The following is a 25,356-nucleotide window of genomic DNA, read 5'->3' as shown; positions in this document are numbered from 1 at the left end:
TACAGAGCTTTGCTTATAGCTGCTCAATAAAAATTCCATTATACTGGGGCGCCTAGGTGGCGACTTCGGCTCAGGTCATGATCTCAGTTTGTGAATTCAAGCCCACATCGGGCTCTCTACTGTAGCACAGAGCTGCTTTGGGTCCTCTGCCCGCCCCCCCCCCCCCCAGCTTGTTCTCTCTCTCAAAATAAATAAATAAACTTAAAAAAAATTCCATTGTATCCATAAGATATTTGAGCTGAAGGAAACCTAACAGTACCTAGTCCAACCTTTCTTCGCAAATCAATGGCTTCTTAAGCTCTGTCCACCTCTCCTCCCTCCCCAGGACCACACAGAAGGAACTGGGGTCAGAGTGAAGGCAATGTTGCTCCCTTTGCTCCCAAGCCCCAGGCACACCTTAACCTTAACCCCTGTGTCCTTATCATCTGCCCATTCCAATCCTCCTGCAAATCAAATCCTGGCAGGTTCCCCAAGGATTCATCAGCTGGACAGGACTAAGTCTCAGCTTGATCTAATCACCCTCCACCACGATAAGACAAACAAGCCTTCTTTCACACAGGTCTTTAATGCTTTGAGCCTGCTTTGGCATAACGACAAAGATTCTTTACTTGACCAAACTTCAGTCAGGCTTCTGAAACTTCTTCTCGGCCCATCTTTACATTTCCTTGTAAAATCCAGTTTTAGCAACAACCCTCCTAAGTGTTCACCAGAACACCCTGCCCTCAATATCTAATCCCCTCAATATCTGATCGGGTTCCTCATGCCACGCCCAGGTGATGTCTGGTCAGGTGACATGACTTCAGCAAGAATCCTGTTAGGTCAGCTTAGCCAGAATCTCCCCAGAACCTCTTAGTAATTTTCTATCTGCTGATCCCCACCCTGATCCTTGGCTATAAATTTCCACTTGCCCAGGCTGGCTGCAAAGTGACTATAGCCTACAGCCACAGGCACCCCAAAGAACTAAACAACAGTGACGTCGATAACAAATAACACAGTGGTGTACATAATACACTCCGTGTTTCTGACTTTTCCTAACCACTTCCTCCTGTTAAAATACCCTACAATTACAACAGGATGTTTGCTCTTTGCAAAGCACTTTCTCAGTGGGTAGCAGGCACCATGAAAGAGGAAGAGATGAATAAATCCCAGCAAGATCTCAAGTAAATCATTTACTCTGAGCCTTGTTCTTTATTTGTAAAATGGGAGAGTCATAGCTCCTAATTTGCTTCTTGACTTTTTAATGAAACGCGTGGGAAGGCAGAAAGCACAAATGCTACCTGTTACAAGAGCCAGAGCACTGCAACTGCAGATGCAAATTAGAGAGTTACAGAAAGAATCAATGGCTTCTGATTGGCCAATGTTTTAAAAATTATGTTTTCCAGGGGCGCCTGGGTGGCTCAGTCGGTTAAGTCTCTGACTTCGGCTCAGTTCATGATCTGGCTGTTCTCGAGTTCCAGCCCCGCATGGGGCTCTGTGCTGACAGTTCAGAGCCTGGAGCCTGCTTTGGATTCTGTGTCTCCCTCTCTCTCTGCCCCTCCCGCACTCGTGCTCTGTCTCTGTCTCTCTCTCAAAAATAAATAAATGGTAAAAAAACAAACAAACAAAAAAACCCTCCAGGCTCCAGAAAAAAACATCAAGGCATGTGTTCTGAGCTAAGAAATGGGGTTGGTGTTAGAGTTTGCTCTATCAAGAGCTGAGGAACTGGGGACATCTCTGTGGCACGTCCCCACCAGGACCGCCAGGGGAGTCCAGGGGGGACTAAGGGAGGGGCTGATGAGCCTGCCCCGCCCCCGACCACCTGGGAAAGGAAGTGGGAAAGGAGAACCAGCAACGGTCACTGCATTTCCTTCACATCTCACTCTCGGGACACAACAGGACGAGGACAGAGCAGCTGCAGCTGGATGCGGGCAGACGGCCACAGAGGAGGAGCTTTTTCAGCCACAGTCTAGTAACAGAGGTAACTTTCATTTTCCTTGTACCCCCCACCCCCCACTCCGGCATAAGGAAGGAACAGAACCTGTCTCATTTTCCTGAAGGGGCAGCCCGAATATACCCCTGGGGGACAGATGTCCCTTCCCCTGTCCCAGCCAGGTTTCCCCTAAGTCGGGAACAGGTCTTGGTTTTAGAAACGGATTCTTGAGGAACGTGAGTCGTGCTCTAGAGGTAATTTACCTTGATGAGGCAATGGAGGAAACCACTTTGCCCCAACTTGTAAATTTGTCCCCAGGCGACAGTATTTATAAATAGCCACTGTTTACCGGGCACGGTGCTGGTCCTGAGGAGAGTTCCAGAGGCAGAAGCTTGTATGAGCCGATTGGACTCTTCACTGCGTGCACTGAACTCAAGCTAGCTTCCGTTTCAGGGTTTAGGCTTACAGGAGGGAAGTAGAGTCTGGAAGCCACAGACGAGCAAGAGCTGAAGCCATCTTTTGGTCATTTCTATTGAACTAGGTTATGTCTAACTAGAACTTCCTTTTGCCTCTTTGCTTTAACTACCAAGGAAAGTGAGCCCGCATTCGGAGTCTTCCAGGGGCCCTACCCTCTTCTCTGACTCAGCTCCCTCCCCACCTTCCCGAGATAGGTCAGCTCATGGTGACTCATATGCCCTTACTTCCTGGCCCTTTCAGAGCCCAGGCCTGTGTTTGAAACCTGACCTTGTATAAACACTTCCTACTTTTGGAGTAGAGCTTCTTCTTCCATTTGCCTGGATGCATGTGTGTTCCCTCAGAAAAGACTGGCTTATGTGCGCACCTGGCCTTTCTCCCCTAGGGGTTAGCAGTGGCCACCATGGGTTCTGTGAATTCCCGAGATCACAAGGCAGAGGCCCAGGTGGTGATGATAGGCCTCGACTCAGCAGGCAAGACCACGCTCCTGTACAAACTGAAGGGCCACCAGATGGTGGAGACCCTGCCCACTGTTGGTTTCAACGTGGAGCCTCTGGAAGCACCGGGGCACGTGTCTCTGACTCTCTGGGATGTGGGGGGGCAGACCCAGCTCCGGGCCAGCTGGAAGGACCACCTGGAAGGCACGGATGTCCTCGTGTATGTGCTGGATAGCACCGATGAAGCCCGCTTACCCGAGGCAGTGGCTGAGCTCATGGAAGTCCTGGACAACCCACATATGGCCAGTGTCCCTTTCTTGGTGCTGGCCAACAAGCAGGAGGCGCCAGATGCCCTGCCGCTGCTGGAGATCCGAGAGAGGTTGGGCCTGGAGAGGTTCCAGGACCGCAGCTGGGAGCTTCGGGCCTGCAGTGCCCTCACTGGCGCTGGGCTGCCAGAGGCCCTACAGAGCCTGAGGAGCCTCCTGAAATCCCGCAGCCACTGTGTGTCTACGTGAGCACAGGCGGGGCAGGGAGTGGGGAGAGCAGGAAGACGCGATCTGGGCACAGCAGCATATCTTCGCTGATACGACCTGAAAGAATCAGCTGGGCCTTAAGAATCTTAAGCTCAGTTTATCAGAGAAGTCCTTCTGTGCTTGGACAGGATATTTTCCTCTTGAAGCTTGTTGTCACTAGTGTTTATGTTGAAAATCAACTATGGGGCACCTGGGTGGCTTGGTTGAGCGTCCAACTTCAGCTCAGGTCATGATCTCATGGTTTGTGGGTCCAAGCCCATGTCAGGCTCCGTGCTGACAGCTCAGAGCCCGGACCCTGCTTCAGATTCTGTTTCTCCCTCTCTCTGCCCCTCCCCTGCTCATACTCATCTCAAAAATAAACATTAAAAAATTTTTTTTAATTACAAAGAAAAAATAAGAAAATCAACTCTTCTTTGAATAATAATACCCTAAGGGGCAAAAAATGCCTCCACACACTTCATTTAATAACTCATGACCAAGGGTGAACCGAGCAATTGTAGTAATAGAACAATGAATGGTTGCATGGTAATTAAGATCTAAATTCACAGAGGGAACGAGGTTTCAAAATCAGATTAGAATATCTTCTGGACATGGTCACAATCTTATGAGTGATTTTTCCCTGGGAGCCTCTGGGTATATGCCGAGATCACTCTGAGTGCCAGCAGCCAGGACCAGCAGAATTGAGTAGGCGACTCTGCCCCCACAGAGTCTTGGGTTTAGAAGTTCACAGGGGCACTGAGCCCTGGGCAAGAGGCTGGAGTTAAGACCTTCCAAAATTTATCCTTTTCTCTGATGCTGATTAATTCTTCTCTACCTTTTTTTTTTTTTTAAAGTTTTTTTATTTATTTTGAGAAAGAGAGAGAGAGAGAGAGAGAGGGCAGAGGAGGGGCAGAGAGAGAAGGAGAGACAGAATCCTAAGCAGGCTCCACACTGTCAGTGTGGAGACTGACACAGGGTTCAAACCCACAAACCATGAGATCATGATCTGAACCAAAATCAGGAGTCAGTCACTTAACCAACTGAGCCACCCACGTGCCCCTCTTCTCTACCTTTTATCATCCTATATTGGTCTTTGTCTAAAGTGTTTCATTTTTGTCTTTTTTTTCCTTCTTTTCTTCTTACAGCACACATTTTCCCTTAAAGATCAGATTAATCAAAGATTTCATTAATTCATTCATTTAATTTAAAAAAATGTATAGAACATTGAATTTGGACAAAAGGCACTGAGTTTTTAGTTATGAGCCAGGCCCTTTAGATGTCAAGTGTGAATTTTGAAAACACATGCAACAGAAATGCTTCTTTCTCATTATTAATAGTAAAAAAGAAAGTTGAACACAGCATCCTACAAGGGTTTTCAGGTGATCTTAACCTAGGAACCACAAAGCTCCTGAAATTATTTGCAAAATATTATGCTTGGAACCTGTTTTGGGGGGGGGGGGTGGGGAAGAAGATCCATTTTGTGACTCATAAAAGTTAAGAATCACTGATCTGGTCTTATCCATCATCCAACCCAGGAATACTTTCTATAATCTGAGGGGTTTTTTTTAATGTTTTATTTATTATTTTTTGAGAGAGAGAGAGAGAGAGAGCGTAAGAAGGGGAGGGCAGAGAGAGAGAGAGGGAGACATAGAAACCAAAGCAGGCTTCAGGCTCTAAGCTGTCAGCACAGAGCCAGACATGGGGCTCGAACTCACAAACCGTGAGATCATGACCTGAGCTGAAGTCGGACGCTTAACCGCCTGAGCCACCCAGGCACCCCTATAATCTGAGTTTTTAACGGCCAGCAGCTTATATTTGACACGTGCTCTCATGTTAAACAGCTCTACGTGTTGGAGCTACCCTGGGCTACAACTATGCTCCTTATAGCTCCCTGTCTGGAGTGACGCAGTATAAACGGGCCCTCAATACCCATCCAACATCTGAGATCCACCCGGTCCTCCTACTCAAATTCTTCCCTTCTAACATCAGGTTAGTCATGCCGAGTTCTTTCCAGTACTTGTCAGTAGACGGTTTTCCTGTGTCAGACACAGGAAAGTGCAAAGATGCAAAGACAGATTGGACAAGGCCTTGGCCCTCATGGAGCTCTGGCTAAGAAAGCAATAAGACAAAACTCCCATAAAAATGCAGATAGAGTCTCAATTCAGCAACTGTTGATTGAGCACTCACTGGGGCCAAGTTCTGTGCTCGGGGCTTTCCATAGATTATCTGACATTCTCTCAACTCTGCAAAGTAGGTATCATTCTCATTTGGCATAATTAGAGACTGAGGTTGGGAGAGGTTGCGACTTGCTTGAGGCACAGAGCTATTAAGTGACAGATCTGGAATTTGAAACCAGATAAGTCTAGCTCAAATGATACTTGTGTTCTTCCAGGACATGTTTCTAGAAGGTTTAAGCCAAGGTTGACCTTCAGCAGATTTACGAGAGGAGCAGCCTAGTCAAAGGGAGGAGACTGCTTGGAGGCGTAAGGGGGAGTGAAGGAAGAACAAGTAAGCTGGAGTGGCCCAAGCAGGAGGCTGGAGTGAGGGGTGGGTGTATTATAATAGGAAACAAAACTGGAAACAACTCAAGTCCAAGTTGGGGAAGATCTGGACTTTTTTTTTTTTTTTAATTTTTTTTTCAATGTTTATTTATTTTTGGGACAGAGAGAGACAGAGCATGAACGGGGGAGGGGTAGAGAGAGAGGGAGACACAGAATCGGAAACAGGCTCCAGGCTCCGAGCCATCAGCCCAGAGCCTGACGCGGGGCTCAAACTCCCGGACCGAGAGATCGTGACCTGGCTGAAGTCGGACGCTTAACCGACTGCGCCACCCAGGCGCCCCATGATCTGGACTTTTGTAATCTGGCTCAGGGAAGTGAAACCGCTGGACTTGCCATTTAGGAAGAAAACTTAGTGGCAGTGTGACGGTGGAATAAACAGAAGGGAGACACTGGAGGCAGGCAGGCAGGAAGACCCGCTAGGTGGCCTTCACAGTAACACTGGGGAGGAGGGAAAGAGATGGGAAATTGAAAGCCAGTTTTAAGGGTAAAAGCTGAGAGAAGAATTTGAAAACGGCTCAAGATGTTGAGTGTATGTGATAGGAGGGATCCGAATGATCTGAGAAGATGGACACAAGAGGAACAAGTTGGGATGGGGCCAGAACTGCTGGGTTCTACTCTTGAAGCACTGGGTGTGGATGTGTTTATAGTTTCTTCCAGATGGTTCTATGACCTACAGTCCTTGAGATGGTGAATGCCCTGCTGGATGCATTTGCTGGTTCCCACGCACAGAGCCTCCTTTCCTCATGTGATTTGTCACTTTGTATTGTGAGCTCATCTTCGGGAGGATTTGTTTTTCCTGTGTGACTCCCATGTGCCCTGGGTTGTGACAGTGTTTCTACACAGAGTGGTTTCACCTTAGTATCTACTAGGCTCCTGGAGGTTTCACCTGTTTAAGGTCAAACATTATGTTAGTTTCTCTGCTTCGGGGCCCATGGGCCTCATGGGTGGCATCGATCTGGATTCTGTGCCCATGCATGGCATAGGCCCTAGTGATTCAATTTCTGACAGGTGACTCCTTCTTTCTTCTTTCTCTCTTTCTTCTTTTTCTTTCTTTTTTTTTTTTTTAATTTTTTTAATGTTCATTTATTTTTGAGAGAGAGAGAGAGAGAGAGAGAGAGAGAGAGAGAGAGACAGAGCATGAACGGGGAAGGGGCAGAGAGAGAGGGAGACAAAGAATCCAAAGCAGGCTCCAGGCTCCAAGCTGTCAGCACAGAGCCGGACGCGGGGCTCAAACTCACAAACTGTGAGATCATGACCTGAGCCGAAGTCAGACATTCAACCATTCAACCGACTGAGCCACCCAGCTGCCCCTCTTTTTCTCTTTTTCTTTCTTCCTTCCTTCCTTCCTTCCTTTTCTTTACTTCTTTCTTCTTTCTTTCTTTCTTTCTTTCTTTCTTTCTTTCTTTCTTTCTTTCTTTTCGTACTCCTGTCCCAAGATAGATCATTTGCTTCCTCATACTTCTTTTAGTGGGTAGCATTTCCCAATCTCCTTTTAAGGAAGGGGTGTCTCTTTGATAATGTTGCTTTTCTACTGAGCTCAGATCAACATTTTCTCTTTTCCAAGCAAGCCTAAGGCCATACCTCCTGTTCCCATGTAGGTGTTACAACTAGCCCAGTTCCTAGAGCCTAAACTCGGCTTCCTTCATATCTCCATGGACTCCAGGCTCCGAGCTTACACTTAACTGCTTTGGCTGTGATTTGTCTTCATTTCTGCCACTTGAGGATATCCCTTCTTTTGTTCAAGGACAGTGTGTGTTAAAATACAATGGTTTTGGTAATAGTTTACCCAACATTACTGTATCTCTGTAATGGGCAAATGTCCATCAGCCATGAACTGTCTCCTGAACTGTTTTGATATATGGCAGGGAGATCTGCACTTAGGAAAATAGCTTGGGTAGCTGACTTTGGGTGGAGACAGGATTCTGAGGCAGGAAGGCAAGTTACAGAGGGAGACCGGGGTTCTTTTGCCTGACACGCACATGCTTGGCCCTGTTGGTGCAGACATCCCGTCACCACAGCGGCCATCAGACTATGGCATTTGTCTCTCTTCTCTTGACAATCACCAGTCTCCTTTCTGACACCAGGGCGCACCATGCTCTTGTCCAGCTCCAAGTGTATGTTCCCTGCTTAGATCAAAAAGAGTGGACAAGGGGCCATCAGGTGGTACATGCTGAGAGTCCCAAATCCTTGAAGGCAGATGTGCTCTTAACAAGCCCCAGGAGAACTCCTCTCATCACCCCACCTTGGATAAGATTTGGGAAGAAGGATAACAAAGCAAAATATCGTTAAGAACCATGCCCAGGTAGCGTTGACCGTAACTCCCTGCTGGTCTCTGCTTGGAAGGAAGGAATGTCACAGACGATTGCCCAGCAGGTGAGTTCTGGGATGTTCACTATACAATCCTCTGGCCGGAAGGTGAGGTTGAGAGCCTCAGAGTCCAAGGGCAGTTCTGCCGGCCTTCTACCTCACCAGCTTCTGAGACGTTCGCCTCACGTGAGCATGGGAATCCCACAGGACGCAGGGTCCCGCAGCACCTTCCTTGGCTTTCCGATGCCCCTCTGTATGAAGGGCTGTTCTCCAGCCCTTCAAGTTTCCGTGTCAACGGGCGGTCCTTGTACTTACATGAGGGATGCTAGCGTGGCAGGGTCCTGCAGGGTCACACAACCTTAGGGAAGCCTCCCAAACCCCTGCTGTTTTTTAGGCATAGGATGTCTTCCTGTTTGAACCTTGCCCATGATTTTGAGGACCCTCAGGTCCCACCTCTGCAGGAAGCTCTGCCTGGATACCTCAGCCCATGTTCATCCCCCTTCCTGAACTCTCATGGTGCTGACCCCCTTCTCAGTGCCTGAAGTGGGGCTGTTCCATGTGTGGGCATGTGGCCTCCACAAGTATGGTCTAAGTTCCTAGAGATCAGGGGATGCCTTACAGCCTTTGATCCTCTTGGAAGCCTGTAATGATATTAGGTACTGAGGGCTGCTCATTAAGCATCTGGGTGAGAAATGAATAGCTGACTGAAGCTACTGAACTAGATGAGCTGGCAGGGAGTCCTCAGGCCCTCTGAACTGTCCAGAATGAAATCCCCAAAATGAGAGCTCCAAGAGGTTCATCAGCTCGGGAGCCAAAACGCCAGGACAAACCTGCACGTCAGGCATCCTCTGTAGTACAAACAACAGGAAAAAGTCATCTGTGCTGTTTCTGGAACATGTCATGCTCAGAAACATCTGCATTTTAGTCCTAGCAGGAGACAGAAGGCTAAGTGAGGACGTAGCAGGGTGTGCTAGGGGACCTCGGGAGAGGCCAAGCCCCCGAAGGCAGCCGTTGAGAGCAGCCATGGCGCCCAGAGCCAGTGCCTGAAAGGAGGGTGCCAGGGGGCGCCCATCCTTCCTTCTGCTTCCACCTGTTAACACTGGTGGTGCTGGAGGGAGGGTGGGACTCCATCCTTTCTCAGGGCCTTCCCTGAGGACCATGGGGGAGATAGTCTTGCCTGTCCAGAAGCAAAAGTGACACTAGGTCCAGGAGAGCCCTTACTACTGGGAATTACACTCCCTTTCTTACTGGCAACTGAAAAGTAGGGCAGTCAGTAGTCAGGAGGGGAGCCTCAGCCCTTGCTTCCCTGCCTGAGACAGGCCAGTGCCCTCCAGGGCCACAGAAGCGGGAGGCAGGGGGGCAGGTGGAAGGTTTTCCCTCCTGCTCTTCTGCTCAGAGATACACATACATATTCATTACATATATATATATATATATATATATATATACACATATATATGTTTTGTTTTATTTTTAATGGTGCTGTCCTTACCTGAGAGGTGTTTGGCCTGTTCCAATTGCCCCACACTTTTCAGATCCGTCAGCCTCCCACTAGTCCCCAAGAGCGAGTGAAGGAGCAGGAACGTGTGCCAGCGGATGTAGCTCTACATGCAGAACAGCAGGTGTCTATTTTCTTATATTAAAATGACTCTGGTCTTTCTCTTTCTGTAACACTGTGTACAGGGAGAACTGTTCTAGTTTGGAGAGCTGCTTACCCATCTGAACGTGAGGCTGAGTTTCTCCCTTTCTGGCTCACTGATTTGGAAAGGTTTTCTCCTTCCTCCCTTGGTCAGAATCCATCCTTTGCCAAGTTGAGCTGCAGGCTTTGGTTTTGACTCGGTTCTGCTACGTTGTGGTTTTCAGTGGTCCGTCCTCACTGGTCTACGACATGTGCCTCCTACTGCTGAGGTGGGGTAGTTGTGGGGACCTCAGTGTGGACCAGGCACCCATGCCCCGCATGTGGGTGATCCAGGACCCTGTCTTTCCTTCTTGTCCTCAAGGATTTAAAACACACATCGACACTTCAAGTGTCCCTGCCCCAACCTCAGGTGGGGTGGTGAGGTCCCCTCACACAAGACTTGCACCTTCCTCAGAACCAAAATGACACAACTCGGCAGAGTGAGTGGAGAATGGGGGTGGGGGACTCCCTTCCAGAAGCCCCAGGCCCAGCCTTCAGACAGATGGAAGTCAAATAGGAACGATGAGCTATGAATGAGCTATGAATGATGAGCGTGTGCCTCTTTCTGCAGAGCCTGGCACAAGATGGGAGAGTCCCTGAATGAACAGGAGGTAGAGAGGCCAACCTATGCTGCCTGTGAGGGCAAATACAAATTCAAAATAGGAAGCTTAACTGTCCCTGTTGAAAATAAGAGATGTCTCCCTGCATCCCTTTTCTTAGAGCATTTACTTCAGACAATTCGTAAGTTCTTTCCTCCATCTCTTTGAAATGTATGTAACTCCTTTTCAAAAATTTTTATTAATGTTTATTTATTTTTGAGAGCGAGAGAGAGAGCGTGAACAGGGGAGGGTAAAAGAGACAGGGAGACACAGAATCGAAAGTAGGCTCCAGGTTCTGAGCTGTCAGCACAAAGCCCAACACGAGTTTTGAACCTACGAGATCATGACCTGAGCAGACGCTTAACTGACTGAGCCACCCAGGTGCCCTGTGAAATGTATGTAAATCCTTTTAAAAAGCTAAGGCTGTTGCCAGCTTTAGGACTCAGGAATGTCTTTCTCCATGATCTGGGACCAATCCCTTTGAAATGCTATCATCAAGGGAGACGGGGCCTATCTCTCAGTCTCTGTAGGAGGGTAGGAGCCTAACTGGGCAGGTGCCTCCCTCAAAGTTGCAAAACCACCTCCTGTCATAAAGATCTGAGAAGTTTGTTTCTCTTTAGGTTAAAGTCAATTACCTAACAGATGGTGACCCCAATTACCAGGTAAATCTAGGATGAACCTTGAGTGACAAATGGTGCTGTTAAGTCCTCTAACTTGAGGACTGGTTATTATGTCGGTAATAGGTTGTGTGACTGCCTAGCCATCTAAAAGAGTGAGATTCCTTCTTGTCTTTGCACTCTCTAGCCAATTGCCTATGATGCACATCACATTCTGGTTGAATGCTTATTCAGTAAGAAAACTGTTTTCTTAGGGTGCCCGGGTGGCTCAGTTGGTTAAGCATCTGACTTCTCCTCAGGTCATGGTCTTGCAGTCCGTGAGTTCCAGCCCCGCGTCGGGCTCTGTGCTGACAGTTCAGAGCCTGGAGCCTGCTTCAGATTCTGTGTCTCCCTCTCTCTCTACCCCCTCCACCACTCGCATTCTGTCTGTCTCTCTCCCTCAAAAATAAACATTAAAAAACCTTTTTTTAAAAATGAAAACTGTTTTCTTTCTCTACTACCTTTGTGGAGAGGTTTTCTGGGTTGGCAGGAGATTTGATTTTAATTATATTTCCCCAACAGCTCCCATTGGTTTGGCTCTGTGAACTTCTGGTTGTACCCATGATGAGTACAATCACATTGGTAAGGGGTAATCAACCAGAATGCATGCTAGAAGGTTTCTAGAGGACACTTAATTAGGAACGAGGAACATGAGTTCAGTATGACCCATGGCATTCTCCTCTCACAAGATCATGGAAACCTGTGACTGCCTTCAACTTACTGAGAGAAGGATTTCTTGGTGTGGTGAAGCGTGACCCCTGCATCCCTTTCCCACACGGCTCGTAAAAGCAGCAGCTGAGGAAAAACAAAATAATTTTAGAAAGGAAAAAAAAGGAGTCTTTCATTTTTACCTCATTGTCTTGATTTCCACTCCTCTGACACATTCACCCCCAAGGAAATTTGGCTATGTAGCTACAGAGCATAAGTATTTAAAACTTTTCCATGAAGAAATGGCATTGTTCTGCCTCAGATTTCAAGCTAGGACCTCATAATGAATCCTTCTCCCTCCCCTGACCCCCCTCCCCCCACCCCCACCACAATTTGGAGCCTGGAAACATCCATGTGGATATTTTTGCAACCTACTTCAAGCATGAAATCACAAATCTAAACAAATTAATTCTCATAAAAGCATTTCCAATTCTTCAAATAAAAGGAGGCATCATGATTATAAATTATCTCCAGATTATGAACATTGACACTATGCCATTTTGCCATTTTTACCTACCTTTTTGAATTCCACAAACTTCATTAAATGTTAACCTAACCAGGAGGGAAAATATAAAGAATATAAAGAAATGTACATAAAGATTTTCAGGGTTACAAAAATTCTTCCATGAGAGAATCACTACCAGGATGGAGCTACAGCACCTCGCCCACCCCCCTCCACTTTGCTCAAATCGGTATTGTCTAAATGCAGTCAAGTGCGCTGGCTTGGAGTCTGGCCATAAAGTCAGTCAGAACTGACTAGTACACCAGCTCTGTGCCTCACCAACTGCGTAACCTGGGGCAGATTTTTTAACCCAATGAAGTTCCAGCTGCCTCATCTACAGAATGGGAATGATAATAGGGGGTACCTCACAAAGTTCTTGTGAGAATTCAGTGTGGTAATGCGTCCATGTAGTCAACTCGCATCTCTTGAGCACCCACTATGTGCAAAACACTGAACTATGTACAAGAGCTACAGGACGAAGGAGACACGTGGTCCCTGGCCTCTAACATGTAGTCTAGCTTTCGATGTGGGATAACAATGAAGTCATGCTAAAATGCATATGAAACACAGAGTTCTGGGGGCCCAGACTTTTCTTGCAGATCCCTTCTGCCACCCTTAGGATTTTCCAGACCCAGACTTGTTCTGGAGTAAAGAGGGTGTCACTGCTGGTGAGAGAGTGGCTGGGGGGTGGGGGGAAGGAATGGGACTGAGGTCAAAAGACAGCAAGATAGCTCTTCTGAATTCTGAAACTCTGGACACTTAGCCTCCATCTGCCTTCTTACCACATCTACTAACATCTCTATTTCAGTGCTTCTCTTCTGCCCCTTCCTGGCCCAGAGCACTTTCACTATGAGCACTGGAAGCCTACAATTAGTATCTCCTCCATGCACTTTACTTTTTTATTACTTGAGTATAGCTGACACACAATGCTACATTAGTTTCAGGTGTACAACATAGTTATTGAACAAGTTTATGCATTATGCTTTGTTCACCACATTTAAATACACCCTCCTCTTATAAAGACTAGTAGGTTGAACGCATAGGAATGATTTCAGAAGACTGGAGATTGAATCCCACACTCAATTCCACTTCTCTTTGAAATTCTACGTTTACAGATTCATCCTTTGGACTTAGTTTCTAAAAGAAAATTTACCAGAAGAAGGGCAGCAAGGATAGTTAGTTATCTGCACTTTAATGGGAATGAATTCTCAAGATCTTTGCAGGAGAGGTTTTGCTAAGAAAGCAAAGCTTAAAGTTGAGAACAGTTGAAAAACATAAGAAGTGCTCCCAGAAAGGAAAAAGCTGGAACTTCACAACTTTGCTTGAGGCCATGTGAATGTGGGCCACATGCCTCTCATTGTTCCCACAGCAAGGACCTACTGTGTGCAGAAAGAAGGCCCCCGAGGGAAGGTCTGGGTGTGTGGGACTGCCACCTCCTCACTTTTCTTACTTAGAAAAGATGGCCCTGAGCCCAGGAGTGGAGAGCTGACTGGTTAGCCTGGGAAGACCCCTCTGGAATGGGGAGTGAGCAGGGGATTAACAATCTGGATTCTCCTTCCTTCCACCCTCCCATGCTCTCCATCAGAGGTTGGCCTCCCAGGGTGTAGAGCAGAGTAGACAAGGGTGGGGGATGGAAAATGGAAAATAAGTAGTCCAAGCGCTTTAACTTCTGTCAGTAGAGTGTGCTAAAGTAAAAGAGACAAGTAGCCAGAAGGTAGCGTCATTCTTTAATTGGAAAAGCCACTTTTTCTTCAGTTGTATCCTGCACTTTGAGCAGGGCTTCTCCAAGTGCAGCCAACACCATGACCCAGGTGGAAGAACTGAAGCTCACAGAATTCCATGGGCCTGATCTTAGCTGGGGAGGGAGTTCATTCTTTTAAACCAGCATTCCAAACTCTTCAAGTAAGACATTCACAAAGATCCACCCTTCTACCACTTAGGGATGAGATTAAGTTCTCCGGGGATCAGATGATCCCTAGGAATCAAGAGCTCTGGGCTGTGGGGGTGAGAAGACCGCTGGTTGTTTTTGTTCTGACACAGCCGTGGGTCACAAGGTTCTTACACAAGCTTTGAGGTGGCCTGTCATGCCACGAGCCCTTCCTTCCCCTCAGCCAGTGGTGATGACTCAGATTTCAGAAAGGAGTTCAACCAGTAGATTCATCTTGGGGCACTTCTCAGCCATTTTCTAGATTAACATTAAGAGCTAGTTCCAGACCTGATTGAAAAGCCTGGACACTCACTCCCCAGGCTCTGCTTGAAACACTCCAGTGAATTCAGCCTAGAATATGATTAATATACTACCTTAAGGGGGTCATTAGCAGGGACAAAGAAAGAAAGCTGTGGAGACTTGTGGTTTAAGGTTTTGAAATACAACATACATGTAACTCTACTATCCGCCCAAACCTCATCAGCAGGAGGGCAAAGGGATTAAAAAAAAAGAAAGAAAAAAAAAAAGGCCAAACCCCACAAGGACGAAGAAAACGGAAGAGAGGGTAGCAGGCTTGAGATAGCAATACTATTATGGAAGATGGAAAGTGATCTCATAGACCAGACAAAGTGGAAACCTAAGTTGGCTGGGCTTTGGGGTGTGTGTGTGTAGCTCAAAGGACTTCCTCTGTGCTAAGCTCTAGTCTAAGTGTTGAAGGTGCATTAAGTCATATAATCCCCCAACAATGCTAGAATTTTTGCCCTGATTTTGGAGATGAAGCACAGACGGGTTAGATAACTTGCCCAGGTCACACAGCAGAAGCTGCAGAGGTGTGGCCCAGAGACCACGCTCTATAGCCTCACAGTGATTAGCAAGTGATTAGCTGCACCAAACCCCAAGCGATCTCCAGACCTGAAATACCAGGGAGCTTCAAAATGGGGCTGAAAACGGAATTGCTGGGAAGCCCATATGCAGAGACAGACCCTCAGACTCCTTCACTATTTTACTCACGCCAGGCAACTGTCCCTGTGCTCCCTGGTAGGATGCCGTTGGTTTATTTTCTGGAGGCATTACCCAGTTGAGGATGGTGTGAGACACCTATGAAAACAGGAGAAGTCAGTGAAAGATTGTGAATTGACTGGTGAGACTGCGCAGATCCTTTCCCCATTTAATTCCCATGTGCTGGCAGTGAGGTTTACACACCCCAGGCAGGGACTGGGGGCTCTGTAGGAGTTCTAGACAGAACTAGAGAGAAGGAACATGACATTGACATTTGAAGGTCCTCTGATGAAACAGTGGGCTCACCAAATGATGGGCCCTGCCCATAGACCCAGGGTTCGCACAAGCTTCTAGCAGCTTTTTGGTATCTTCTTTTTTTTCCACCTCCATTTTATTATGGAATTATTCATTATATTTCCAAATATAATGAACACCCATATACCTACCTCTTAAGTTCTACAATAGTTAGCATCTTAACATATTTGCTTTATCTTTATTTTTTTTTTAATAAATGTTTATTCATGTTTGAGAGAGAGAGAGCATGATCAGTGGATGGGGCAGAGAGAGACAGGGAGAGAGAGAATCCCAAGCAGGCACCGCGACGCCAGTGCAGAGCCCGATGCGGGGCTTGAACTCATGAACCATGAGATCATGACCTGAGCTGAAGTCAGACACTTAAGTGACTGAGCCACCCAAGTGCCCCTTTGCTTTATCTGTATCTTTAGGTAGAAGTGTATACATACGTTGTTTCTCTGAACCATTTGAAAATGAGCTGCAGACATTATGATATTTCACCCTTGCATATTTCAGTATAAGGACATCATCATACATAATTAAAATCCACATATAATCCATGGTCAGGCTTAAGAAAATTTAAAATAATTCCCTAATATATTCTAATATTCAATCCATATTCAAATTTCCCCCATTGTTCCTAGAATGTCATTGCATTTGGTTATTATGTCTCTTTATTCTCCTTCCTAGAACAGTCCTCTTCCTTTTATTTGCCCCACAGTGTTATCTTTTTTGAAGGGACCAGGCCACTTAACTGAAGGAGGGTCCTGATTGTTTCCTTGTGGTATCATTTAACTTGTCCCTGTATCTCTTGTAAATGCTGTCAACTGGAATTTAGATCTAAAGGCCTGAATACATTCAGATAAGGTGTTTTTGGCAAGTCCTATAGGTGAAGCTTTCCACCTCATATTGCATCCCATCAGGAGATAACATCTGCATATCTTACTAGTGGTGAAGCCAAGTTTGGTGAAGGCAGGGACTGCTAGACCTGTCTACTGTAAAGCCACACTTTGCCCTTCACGAGGGCCATGGATAATGCCTGGCACAGTGTGGATGTCCTGGGCAAGGCATTACTCAAATGAAAACAGACAATAAAGGTTGACAGAACTTGTGACAAAGAGCCTCCAACATGAAAGAGAGAGACAAAACAAAAGTAACTCAGGAAAAAGAGATCATTGCAGGAAACAAAAGAAAACTTCCCACAAACAATAAATATCCTTAGAAATAGTCGGGGCACCTGGGTGGCTCAGTTGGTTAAGTGACTGACTCTTGATTTCAGCTCAGTTCATGATCTTACAGTTCATGAGACTGAGCCCTGCGTAAGACTCCACACTGACAGTGCGGAGCCTGTTTGGGATTCTCTCTCTCCCTCTTCCTCTGTCCCTCCCCCGATCACACTCTCTCTTTCTCTCTCTCTTAAAAATAAGATGAACTTAAAAATATGTATGTCCTTGGAAATAAGAATAGATATCACACCCATGAGGCAAACTGCTATAAAAAATATTTAGATAACAAGAAAGAGTTCTTGGAATCTACATGGAAAAATCTAACACAAAGTTGGGAGATGAAGTAGAAATAAAAATCCCCTAAAAAATAGAATAAAATATAAGGGATATAGAACAGGAAATTAAAACATAAGAATACTAGAGAACTAGTCCAAAAGTTTGGCATCAGAATAATGGGTATGCCAGAAATACAAAAAAGTAAAGGGGGATGAATTATCAGAAATATAAAACATGAACATTTCCCAGAACATATGAATTTCTACCTTGAAAGGGTCTATAGAGGGCCTAATACAAATACATTTTATAAAGATAAATACAAAAACTTAATACTGGGAAATTTCAGAACATCCTAAAAAAGAAAAACAGGTCACATACAATAGATCAAGAATCAGAATAGCATTAAACTTCTTTTTAAAAAAAAAATTTTTAATGCTTTTTTTTAAAAATTTTTTGTGTTTATTTATTTCTGAGACAGAGAGAGAAAAAGAGAGCATGAGTGGGGGAGGGGCAGAGAGAGAGGGAGACAGAATTAGAAGCAGGCTCCAGGCTCTGAGCTGTCAGCACAGAGCCTGACACGGGGCTCAAACTCACATGAGATCATGACTTGAGCTGAAGTTAGTCGCTCAACTGACTGAGCCACCCAGGTGCCCAATGCTTATTTTTTTTTTTTTTGAGAGAGAGAGAGACATAGTGAGAGTGGGGGAGGGGTAGAGACAGAGGGAGACACAGAATCCGGAGCAGGCTCCAGGTTCTGAGCTGTCAGCACAGAGCCTGACTCGGGGATTGAACCCACAAACCATGAGATCATGACCTAAGCCGAAGTCAGATGCTTAACCGACTGAGCCACCCCAGTGCCCCAGAATAGCATTAAACTTCTTAATAACTACACTGAAATCTTAAAGGATAATGGAGCAAGGCCTTCAAAGTTCTGAGAGCAATTAAATTAATTAATTAATTAAAATGTGTATGTATTCATTTTGAGAGAGAGAGATAGGGAGAGGGGCAGAGAAAGGGGAGAGAGTCAGATGCTTAACTGACTAAGCCACTCAGGCACCCAAGAGCAATTTTAGCAATGAAACTGGACTGTATCCCCTAGAATAAAATAAATATCTATGAATCCATGCTGATGTGAAGAATAAATGGATGACTAAATAAATGTAAGAGAAGGGACAGCTCTACCTTACAAAAATTCCATGAACAAATGTAAAAGGAGGAAAACAGAAAATTACCATTAAGAACATTATAGTAATAATTGTTGTAGGCAAGATTCACCAATTGAGGCTAAAATTAGTGGGTGAAAGTTTGAAGATAAACAGGATATCTGCATAGTTTTAAAGTATATTCACCAGAGGTTCCTCAAAAAATTAAAAATAGAGCCACCATATGATCCAGTAATCACATTATCGAGTATTTACTCAAAGAATATGAAAACACTAATTTGAAAGGATATATGCACCCCTATGTTTATCACAGCATTGTTTACAATAGCCAAATTAATGGAAGCAGTCCAAGTGTTCATCAATAGATGAATGGATAAAGAAGAGGTGGTGGAATATCATTCAGAGAAATGAATGAAATCTTGCCATTTGCAACAACATGGAAGGAGCTAGAGAGTATAATGCTAAGTGAAATAAGTCAGTCAGAGAAAGACAAATGCCATATAATTTCACTCATATGTGGAATTTAAGAAACAAAACAAATGAACAAAAGGTAAAAAAGAGAGATAAACCAAAAAAACAGACCCTTAACTATAAAGAACAGACAGATGGTTACAAGGTGGGGGAGGGGGATGGATGAAAGAGATGATGTGGATTAAGAAGTGCACTTGTGATGAGCACCGGGTGATGTAACGAAATGCTGAATCACTATATTGTACACCTGAAACTAACGTAGCATTGTATGTTAACTATAATGAAATTAAAGTAATAATAATAAAAACTATGCCCACCACTATATTTATTAATTATGAAAAGAAAAATCTCCACTTACAGTGGAGAAAACTGGCCCAAACCATATAGCCAAGTGGTCAATATTAACATCGTCAGTAATAAGTTTTACCACCTTCACACACCCCTGATCGGATGCACTAAGAAGGGCATACTTGCAAAAAAATTTCTTGCCAAAATTCCGTCACCTCAGTCTAATTATGAGAAATCAGAAAAATATAAATTGTGGGATGTTCTACCAAATAACTGACCACTATTCTTCAAAACTGTTAAGATCATGAAAGACAAAGTAAAACTAAGGAACTGTTCCAGATTGGAAGAGACTAAGTAGACTCCACAACTAGATGTAATGTGGGATCCTAGAATGGACCCTGGAAAAATAAAATGACATTATTGGGAAAACTGATGAAATCCATAGTCTGTAACTCACTTAATACTAGTGTATCCAAATTAATGTCTTCGTTTTTATCATTGTACCATGGCTATGTTAGATGTTAGCATGGGGGGAAGCTCGGTAAAGGCATTACATAGAATGCTAATGTTTTTGCAACATTTCTGAAAGTCTAAAATTAAATTCAAAATAAAAAGTAAGAAAAGAGACATTCTGAGGGAAAATTATTGCCAACCTAGAATGTTATACCTAAGCAAACTATCAATCAATCATGCAGATGGAATAATGACATTTCAGACAAGTAAGGTCTCAAGAACCTTTTCTCAGGAGGCTATGAGTAGTTGTGCTCCCTCAAGAGGACAGACCAAAATGAAGACACAGGATGCAGGTAGCATGGAATTCAACACTAGAGGGTAGCAAAGGAGTTTCCAGAACAACAGCTATGCAGAGGCGTCCATAGCAACCTGTATAGCTGGAAGCAAGAGAACGAATGGTTCCCAGCAGGCTGTTTCAAGCCATCAGACAAAAGAAACTAACAGTTGACCTTATGCTTCATTGTATCAGTGAAGTTTTCAGTATTGACAGTTTAGGTTGTCTTATTGATAAGTATGTGGAAAACCAAGCAAACAAATATGCAAAGAAGGGCAATTATCAAAAGGTTGCACTGAAAAGAAATGTAACCATAGTATATTAAATGGCCCAGTTGTGAACAATTTTTTTTTCATATTCACAACAATGTGCATACCAACTATTCATTGAACCAAACTATCTATATTGGGAATACGGGGGAAGGGATATATGTGTGGGGGTGGAAATGGGAGACAGTGCAAGAGAGTTAAATTCTTATCTTCCAAGGTAAGAAAAAATATAGGTTGTGTCTAAAGTTGAAAAATCAAGAAACAGCAACAGAAACATGGGGGAAGAAAGCAGGGAAAACATCAGAACACACAGCTAAAACAGTTGTTGTCTTGGGTAAGGCAGATCCTCACCTGGCTGCTCCAGGGGCTCTCACTCCCTCAGTGCTTTCGTTGGTGCACATTTGTCAGAGCATAAAGGTTCACCACCCTTAGCCATGGAAGAGTTACTTGGTCGCCATGTTGCCCTTCTGCTGCCTGCTCCCTCTACACTCCTCGGGAACACTCTGGGTGGCGTCCTGGTTCTCTGGCTCAGGGAGCCTGTGAGCATCTTGAAGAGCTTCCCAGGAGAGAACTGTTGTGAAAAACAATCACTAGACAGTGAAGATGTGAAGACACAGGAGAATCCTCTCTCCTCGCCTGTTGCCCTAGGATGGCTCAGCTACGAGGCAGACAGGAATGTAGCAGAAAGCCAGGGCTGAATGGAATTAGGACTGGGAAGATGGGCCAACCGGGGCTGTTCCCCCCACCCACACACACACTTTTTTTTTTCCTTTCAGACTTACCTTCAAGAGTTTCCCAGGACTTCTGGGTTCCCTGGAGCATCTCTGCAACAAAATGCTGCTGTAGCAATGGTCAGAAGAAACCCTTTAGCTCTTTCCTGTGTGCCACAGGTGAGCATGGTGGTACTATCGGCCCCAGTTCTTCACTCCTTTCTCCACCCACTCCCTTACTATAGCCTCATCATGGATGGAGTGTCCTTTCGCAGGGACTTTGAGCTTGGCCATGTGACTTTCTTTGGCCAATGGCTGGTAGTAGACGTGACACAGCAGGGATGGAAGTGCTTTGCACACTGGGACTTCTCTCTTCTGCTTCTGCTGCCACCATCAGAAGAACAAGCTTTGGTTAGTCTGCTAAGGAGGACAGGATGAGAGACATGTAGAGCAAAGCCACCAACGTGGTCCAGAGACCTGATGTGAGAGGCAGAGCCACTCAGCCATTGCAGCCGGAGCAGAGTTGACCAGCTGAGCCCAATTCAGATCAGCCAAATCCCAGACAACACACAGAGCTCTGAAGACAAATGCTTATTGTTGCATTGAACTGAGGAGACTTTTGTGGGTTGTTTTTTTTTTTTTTTTTACCCCCTTGGCGCTAGCTGACTAACACAGGCACTGAACTGTTTTATATCAAGATTTCACAAGCTTATAAAATAATGCTCAGGGATGGTATTCCAAGTATGAGTCAGGAAAACAGCTTAAATCATTTATGAGCTAAGGAAAGGAGTTATAGCTTCAGAAAGGTGTGGCAGATGCCAAAGATATCCTACCTTACTTAAGCGTATGCTTTACCCTTTAAACCCAAGAGAGTCCAACATAAATGCAGTCATGTCAAGGGAATATGCCTCCCTGGATGTGGAGGGGGAGAGCACAGTGACATTGGCTACTTCTCAGTTTTAAGTTGTGTGAAATTGCACTTTAAAATTCTGACATTCCTTGGTCTTCCAATTTCACATGTTCTTGGGGTGTCCCTGGCCACAAAACTCTTTCCCATCCTGGCGATGTTTTGTTGATCCAACGTGAACGCAAGGATTAGATGGTGTGCTGAGAGCAGGTTTTAGAAAGAGGCGAAGAGCAGGCAATGGAATTCAGAGGCCAGAGATCCTGGGATGGACTCAAAGCAGAGGCTCCAGTATGATGATCACAAAGCAGAGAGGAAGAAACCATCATGAAACAGAGGGGGAAATGCACCTTGGCTGGACAGGACCCGCTGGGACCTAATCACACCCAGGCCCATAATAAGCATCCCCATCCAGGCAGCAGTGTTGGCTCTTCTTGGACCAGGGCTGACAGGTGGGAGAGACTGGGTGGTGAGAATCCTGTGTGGGACTATGGACAGGAGGAAAACCAGAGAGGAAGGACAGGTATATTTGAGGGCTGTGGTCTACAACTGGTTTGGATTTAAGAAAAAACAAAAATGGAGTAAGACATTTTCAGACTGCCAGCCAGGATAGCCAGGGCTAAAGTCTTCCAAATCAGGAATGAAGCTGTATGAGACCTGTTCACCTAATAAAAGGTTCCTGCCAGGCCCAGGGCATTCCAAGCAGAAGTCAGGGAGCACAGGATAAGGAACCAGAAGGGAAGAAAGCAGGAAAAACAAGCAGCTCACTCTCCAATGGGATCCCAGCTCGAAGGTGAACTGCACCCTCTGGGTGTCGATCTGAGTGGACAGTGAAGATGGGAAGACACAGGAGAATCCTCTCTCCTCTCCTGTTGCCTTAGGATGGCTATTAGGCAAACAGGAACGTGGCAGAGTGCCAGGGCTGAGTGGGATTAGGACTGGGGAGATGGGCCAACTGGGGCTGGCTCATTATGGGATGAGCTCAGGTCCACTTTGGGGAGGGATCGGTATCCTAGGAGATGCCATCTGGGGTGGAATGCGGCCATGAGTCAAGGCAGCTGACAGCTCTCAGGAGGTAGCTATGCTTCCCAAAGTGGGTTCTGTGGAGCTCTAATCTGAAGGACAGGAAGTGCTGTTGACTTGAAAAGAGGCCTCCATGGTCCAACAAACTTGGGAAATCCTGGGTTTGATGAAATTAAACAGGTTTTTCCACTAGAGGACATCTCAGAGCTCTTAATATGATGATGGGAATCACCAATCTTAGAGACTGATCCCAACCATGGAACTCTTTCTACACAGAATATGACATTGAACTAGCGAGATATGGACAACAACCACTTTCAGCATGGGGGCCGGGAAGGAACAGGGGGCCAGTACTCACAGGGAAAGGACCTGGTTCCTTATATGTCGGCACCAACACCACCACTGACCGCCAAGGTCCTCTTCACTGGCTAGGTCTACTTAGGCTTTCAGGGTCAACAGGCAAATGAGCTGAGGCTCGAGACAGATTCTGCCCACGCCCCAGGGAAATGGCTCACTAAACAAAGAAAAGCAGGGAGTGATCCAGTGAAAAGGTATGTAGGCACCCAGCCGGGAGGCTGGAACCCAGTGGGCCCACAGATCCATGGTGTGAAACACCAGGATCACACTGACAGCAGCCCCTCCCCATCAGCTGGAGACCTCGAGGCTCACGGAGGCATGCCTGGGCTCCAGAGATGCTGGGGCAGCCGTGGAGAGGACAAGCCCAGGGGGTCCAGCTCAGCTGCTCCAGGTAAAATGCAGGAGAGCTCGACTTGGATTGACTTGGATCGTAGCTCTCGCCCACTCCCTCACTGCAGAAAGCTCGGTCACTTCATTGTTCCCGTCTCTCCAGGTCTCTCATGGTGCTGATACCATTCTATCCAAGTGCTGGTGAAAACACCCTCTTCCCTGAAGCGCAGACAGAATGTTTCCTTGGAAAGGAAACAGATGCCAAGGACAAGGCATCACAAAAGCATTTGCAGCACCAAATAGTTGTACCAGGGAACTCAAATCCAGGTTCGGAGGGTCCGATTGACAAAGCATCTGGGCACACAGCCTTTTCCATTTTTACCTTTGTTTCTCTCTCTGATGTGCCTGCTCGGAAGCCCCAGGTTTGAGCACCTGGTGAGTTTAATAGTTGGTTCGGAGATTGTCTCTTGTGTGAGGGCAGCGGCAGTGTCATATATTTAGGGCCTGGCCCTGGACACATACAAAGCCAAATAAATGTGTGAGAATTTTTTTTTTTTTTTTGAGAGAGAGGGCGCAACTGAGTGAGGGGGGAGTGGGACAGAGAGAGAGAGAGAGAGAGAGGGAGAGAGAGAAAAGCCAGGGCTCACCCAAAGCAGGGCTCAAGCTCACCTGAGCTCAAGCAGTACTTGAACTCACGAACCGTGAGAACATGAGCCGAAGATAGATGCTTGGCCGACTGGGCCAGCCAGGCTCCCGACCGTGTGAGCTTTCATTTGGATGAGAACAGTTTATTGCGTATTTTATTAGACATCCTCACAGCTGCATGTGCCAAGGACCACGATTCTCAGTTTGGGGATAAGGAGAGAAGTTAAACATCTTGCCCTGAATCCCGACACTGGTGAGCAGCACAAGTGGGTTCTAACTCAGCACGGCTGGTGGCAAAGCCAGGACAGCCCAGCTTCAGGTTCCACCGTGTGCACGTCCTGTGACATCAGGTGATCGCTCACCTTTCTCCACCAGGTTCTTCCGTACGAGGAAGATAGATGATAGTTGCTGACCACAGAGTTCACGGGATCATCGTGAGGATCCAATAACACAGTGCACGGAGAAGTGCTTTGAAATGGAATGAGTATGCACTCAGGGCGTTAATAATATCCAGTCGCTTTCCTAGACACCAAACAACCCGGGCATCCCAAAGGTATCGCGGTCTCCAGCTCGCGCTTCCTGACTGGCTAGGAAAAGGAAAAAGGCAAAGACATACAAGAAAACATACATGGTTTCTGAAGTGAAGACCCCTGTACCAGGAGCCTGAAAGCCCACAGGAAGTTAAGGAAGAGACCCCACAAGTGGGAGGCTTTGAACTTAAACCTTGGAAGAGCTGAATCCCCGAGGCCTCACCTTTGCTTCCTACCCCCACCCAAACCTGCTAAAGGCCCCAGACACTAAAAATACCCTGGCCACCTGCTGCCCAGGGAGGCAGTAAATCACAGGTCCTCGAGCACCAGAATCCAGGCCAGGCCCGGCCTAACACGACCAATGGCAGCTGACAAGGCCCCACAGGTTAAGTGCACTTCTTCCCACGCAGGCTGTTATCATTAGCTTGTCCACTGCTCAGTTGGGAGGATGGTGCCCCGAGGAAGTGGGGATGATGTTGAAGGGTTCTTGGGCCAGAGGTGCTAACTGGATGTGCGGTGATCAGGGAGAAGTGTGTCATGGGGAGGGGCTCCCAGGGAAAGGGGAGCAGCTCCTGTGGTGAGTGGCAGCTATATGACATAAAATAAACTCATCTCCCCCAAATCCACAGATCACGGCCTCAACTGCTGTCCTATTACTCTGGGGCCACCAGATGTCACTGTTACAGGGAGCATGAATATTTGTGGTCCGGTCCTGGGACAGGCACTGAATTTACGAAGACAGTTTAAATCGTGGGCGCTCATGGGGACACCAGTGACACCCATGTCTTGCTTCCAGTTCTTAAGTTCTCACTAG

At 46.1% G+C, this 25,356-nt stretch overlaps 2 protein-coding genes across 4 annotated transcripts in view; one reads left to right on the top strand and one right to left on the bottom strand.

The window, feature by feature from the left end:
* RCBTB1 (RCC1 and BTB domain containing protein 1) overlaps window positions 1-20,951 on the bottom strand; it is a 96,189-nt gene extending 75,238 nt beyond the window's left edge. For both annotated transcript variants that reach the window (XM_047865197.1, XM_047865206.1), the window contains exons 1-5: window positions 20,826-20,951; window positions 20,395-20,614; window positions 15,282-15,368; window positions 12,359-12,393; window positions 11,855-11,928 (exon numbers count right to left, since the gene is read on the bottom strand). The gene's annotated coding sequence lies outside the window, so the exon portion shown is untranslated. The remainder of the gene's footprint in view (window positions 1-11,854; window positions 11,929-12,358; window positions 12,394-15,281; window positions 15,369-20,394; window positions 20,615-20,825) is intronic.
* ARL11 (ADP ribosylation factor like GTPase 11) lies at window positions 1,629-25,356 on the top strand. Of its 2 annotated transcripts, XM_047865324.1 has the most exons (3): window positions 1,629-1,957; window positions 20,820-20,933; window positions 25,172-25,356. In XM_047865324.1, exons 1-3 carry the CDS (start codon window positions 1,660-1,662, stop codon window positions 25,354-25,356), a joined length of 597 nt encoding a protein of 198 aa, XP_047721280.1. In that variant the 5' UTR covers window positions 1,629-1,659. The 2 variants fall into 2 exon arrangements, with proteins under 2 accessions (XP_047721280.1, XP_047721290.1); XM_047865334.1 differs by lacking the exons at window positions 20,820-20,933; window positions 25,172-25,356 and adding an exon at window positions 2,769-3,658 and having other exon boundaries at window positions 1,634-1,957.

Source organism: Prionailurus viverrinus, chromosome A1 (genome assembly GCF_022837055.1).
Source record: "Prionailurus viverrinus isolate Anna chromosome A1, UM_Priviv_1.0, whole genome shotgun sequence".
Lineage (NCBI taxonomy): Eukaryota > Metazoa > Chordata > Mammalia > Carnivora > Felidae > Prionailurus > Prionailurus viverrinus.
This window is presented reverse-complemented; position numbering and strand designations above follow the sequence as displayed.

What these genes read in the sequence shown, in the direction of transcription:
- ARL11 (XM_047865324.1), top strand. Translation starts at nt 1,660, where the DNA reads ATGGGGTTGGTGTTAGAGTTTGCTCTATCAAGAGCTGAGGAACTGGGG. An exon ending in GCCACAGTCTAGTAACAGAG is followed by an intron (nt 1,958 to 20,819) that starts GTAACTTTCATT and finishes TTTTCCTTTCAG; the next exon opens with ACTTACCTTCAAGAGTTTCC. An exon ending in CTCTTTCCTGTGTGCCACAG is followed by an intron (nt 20,934 to 25,171) that starts GTGAGCATGGTG and finishes CCAAATCCACAG; the next exon opens with ATCACGGCCTCAACTGCTGT.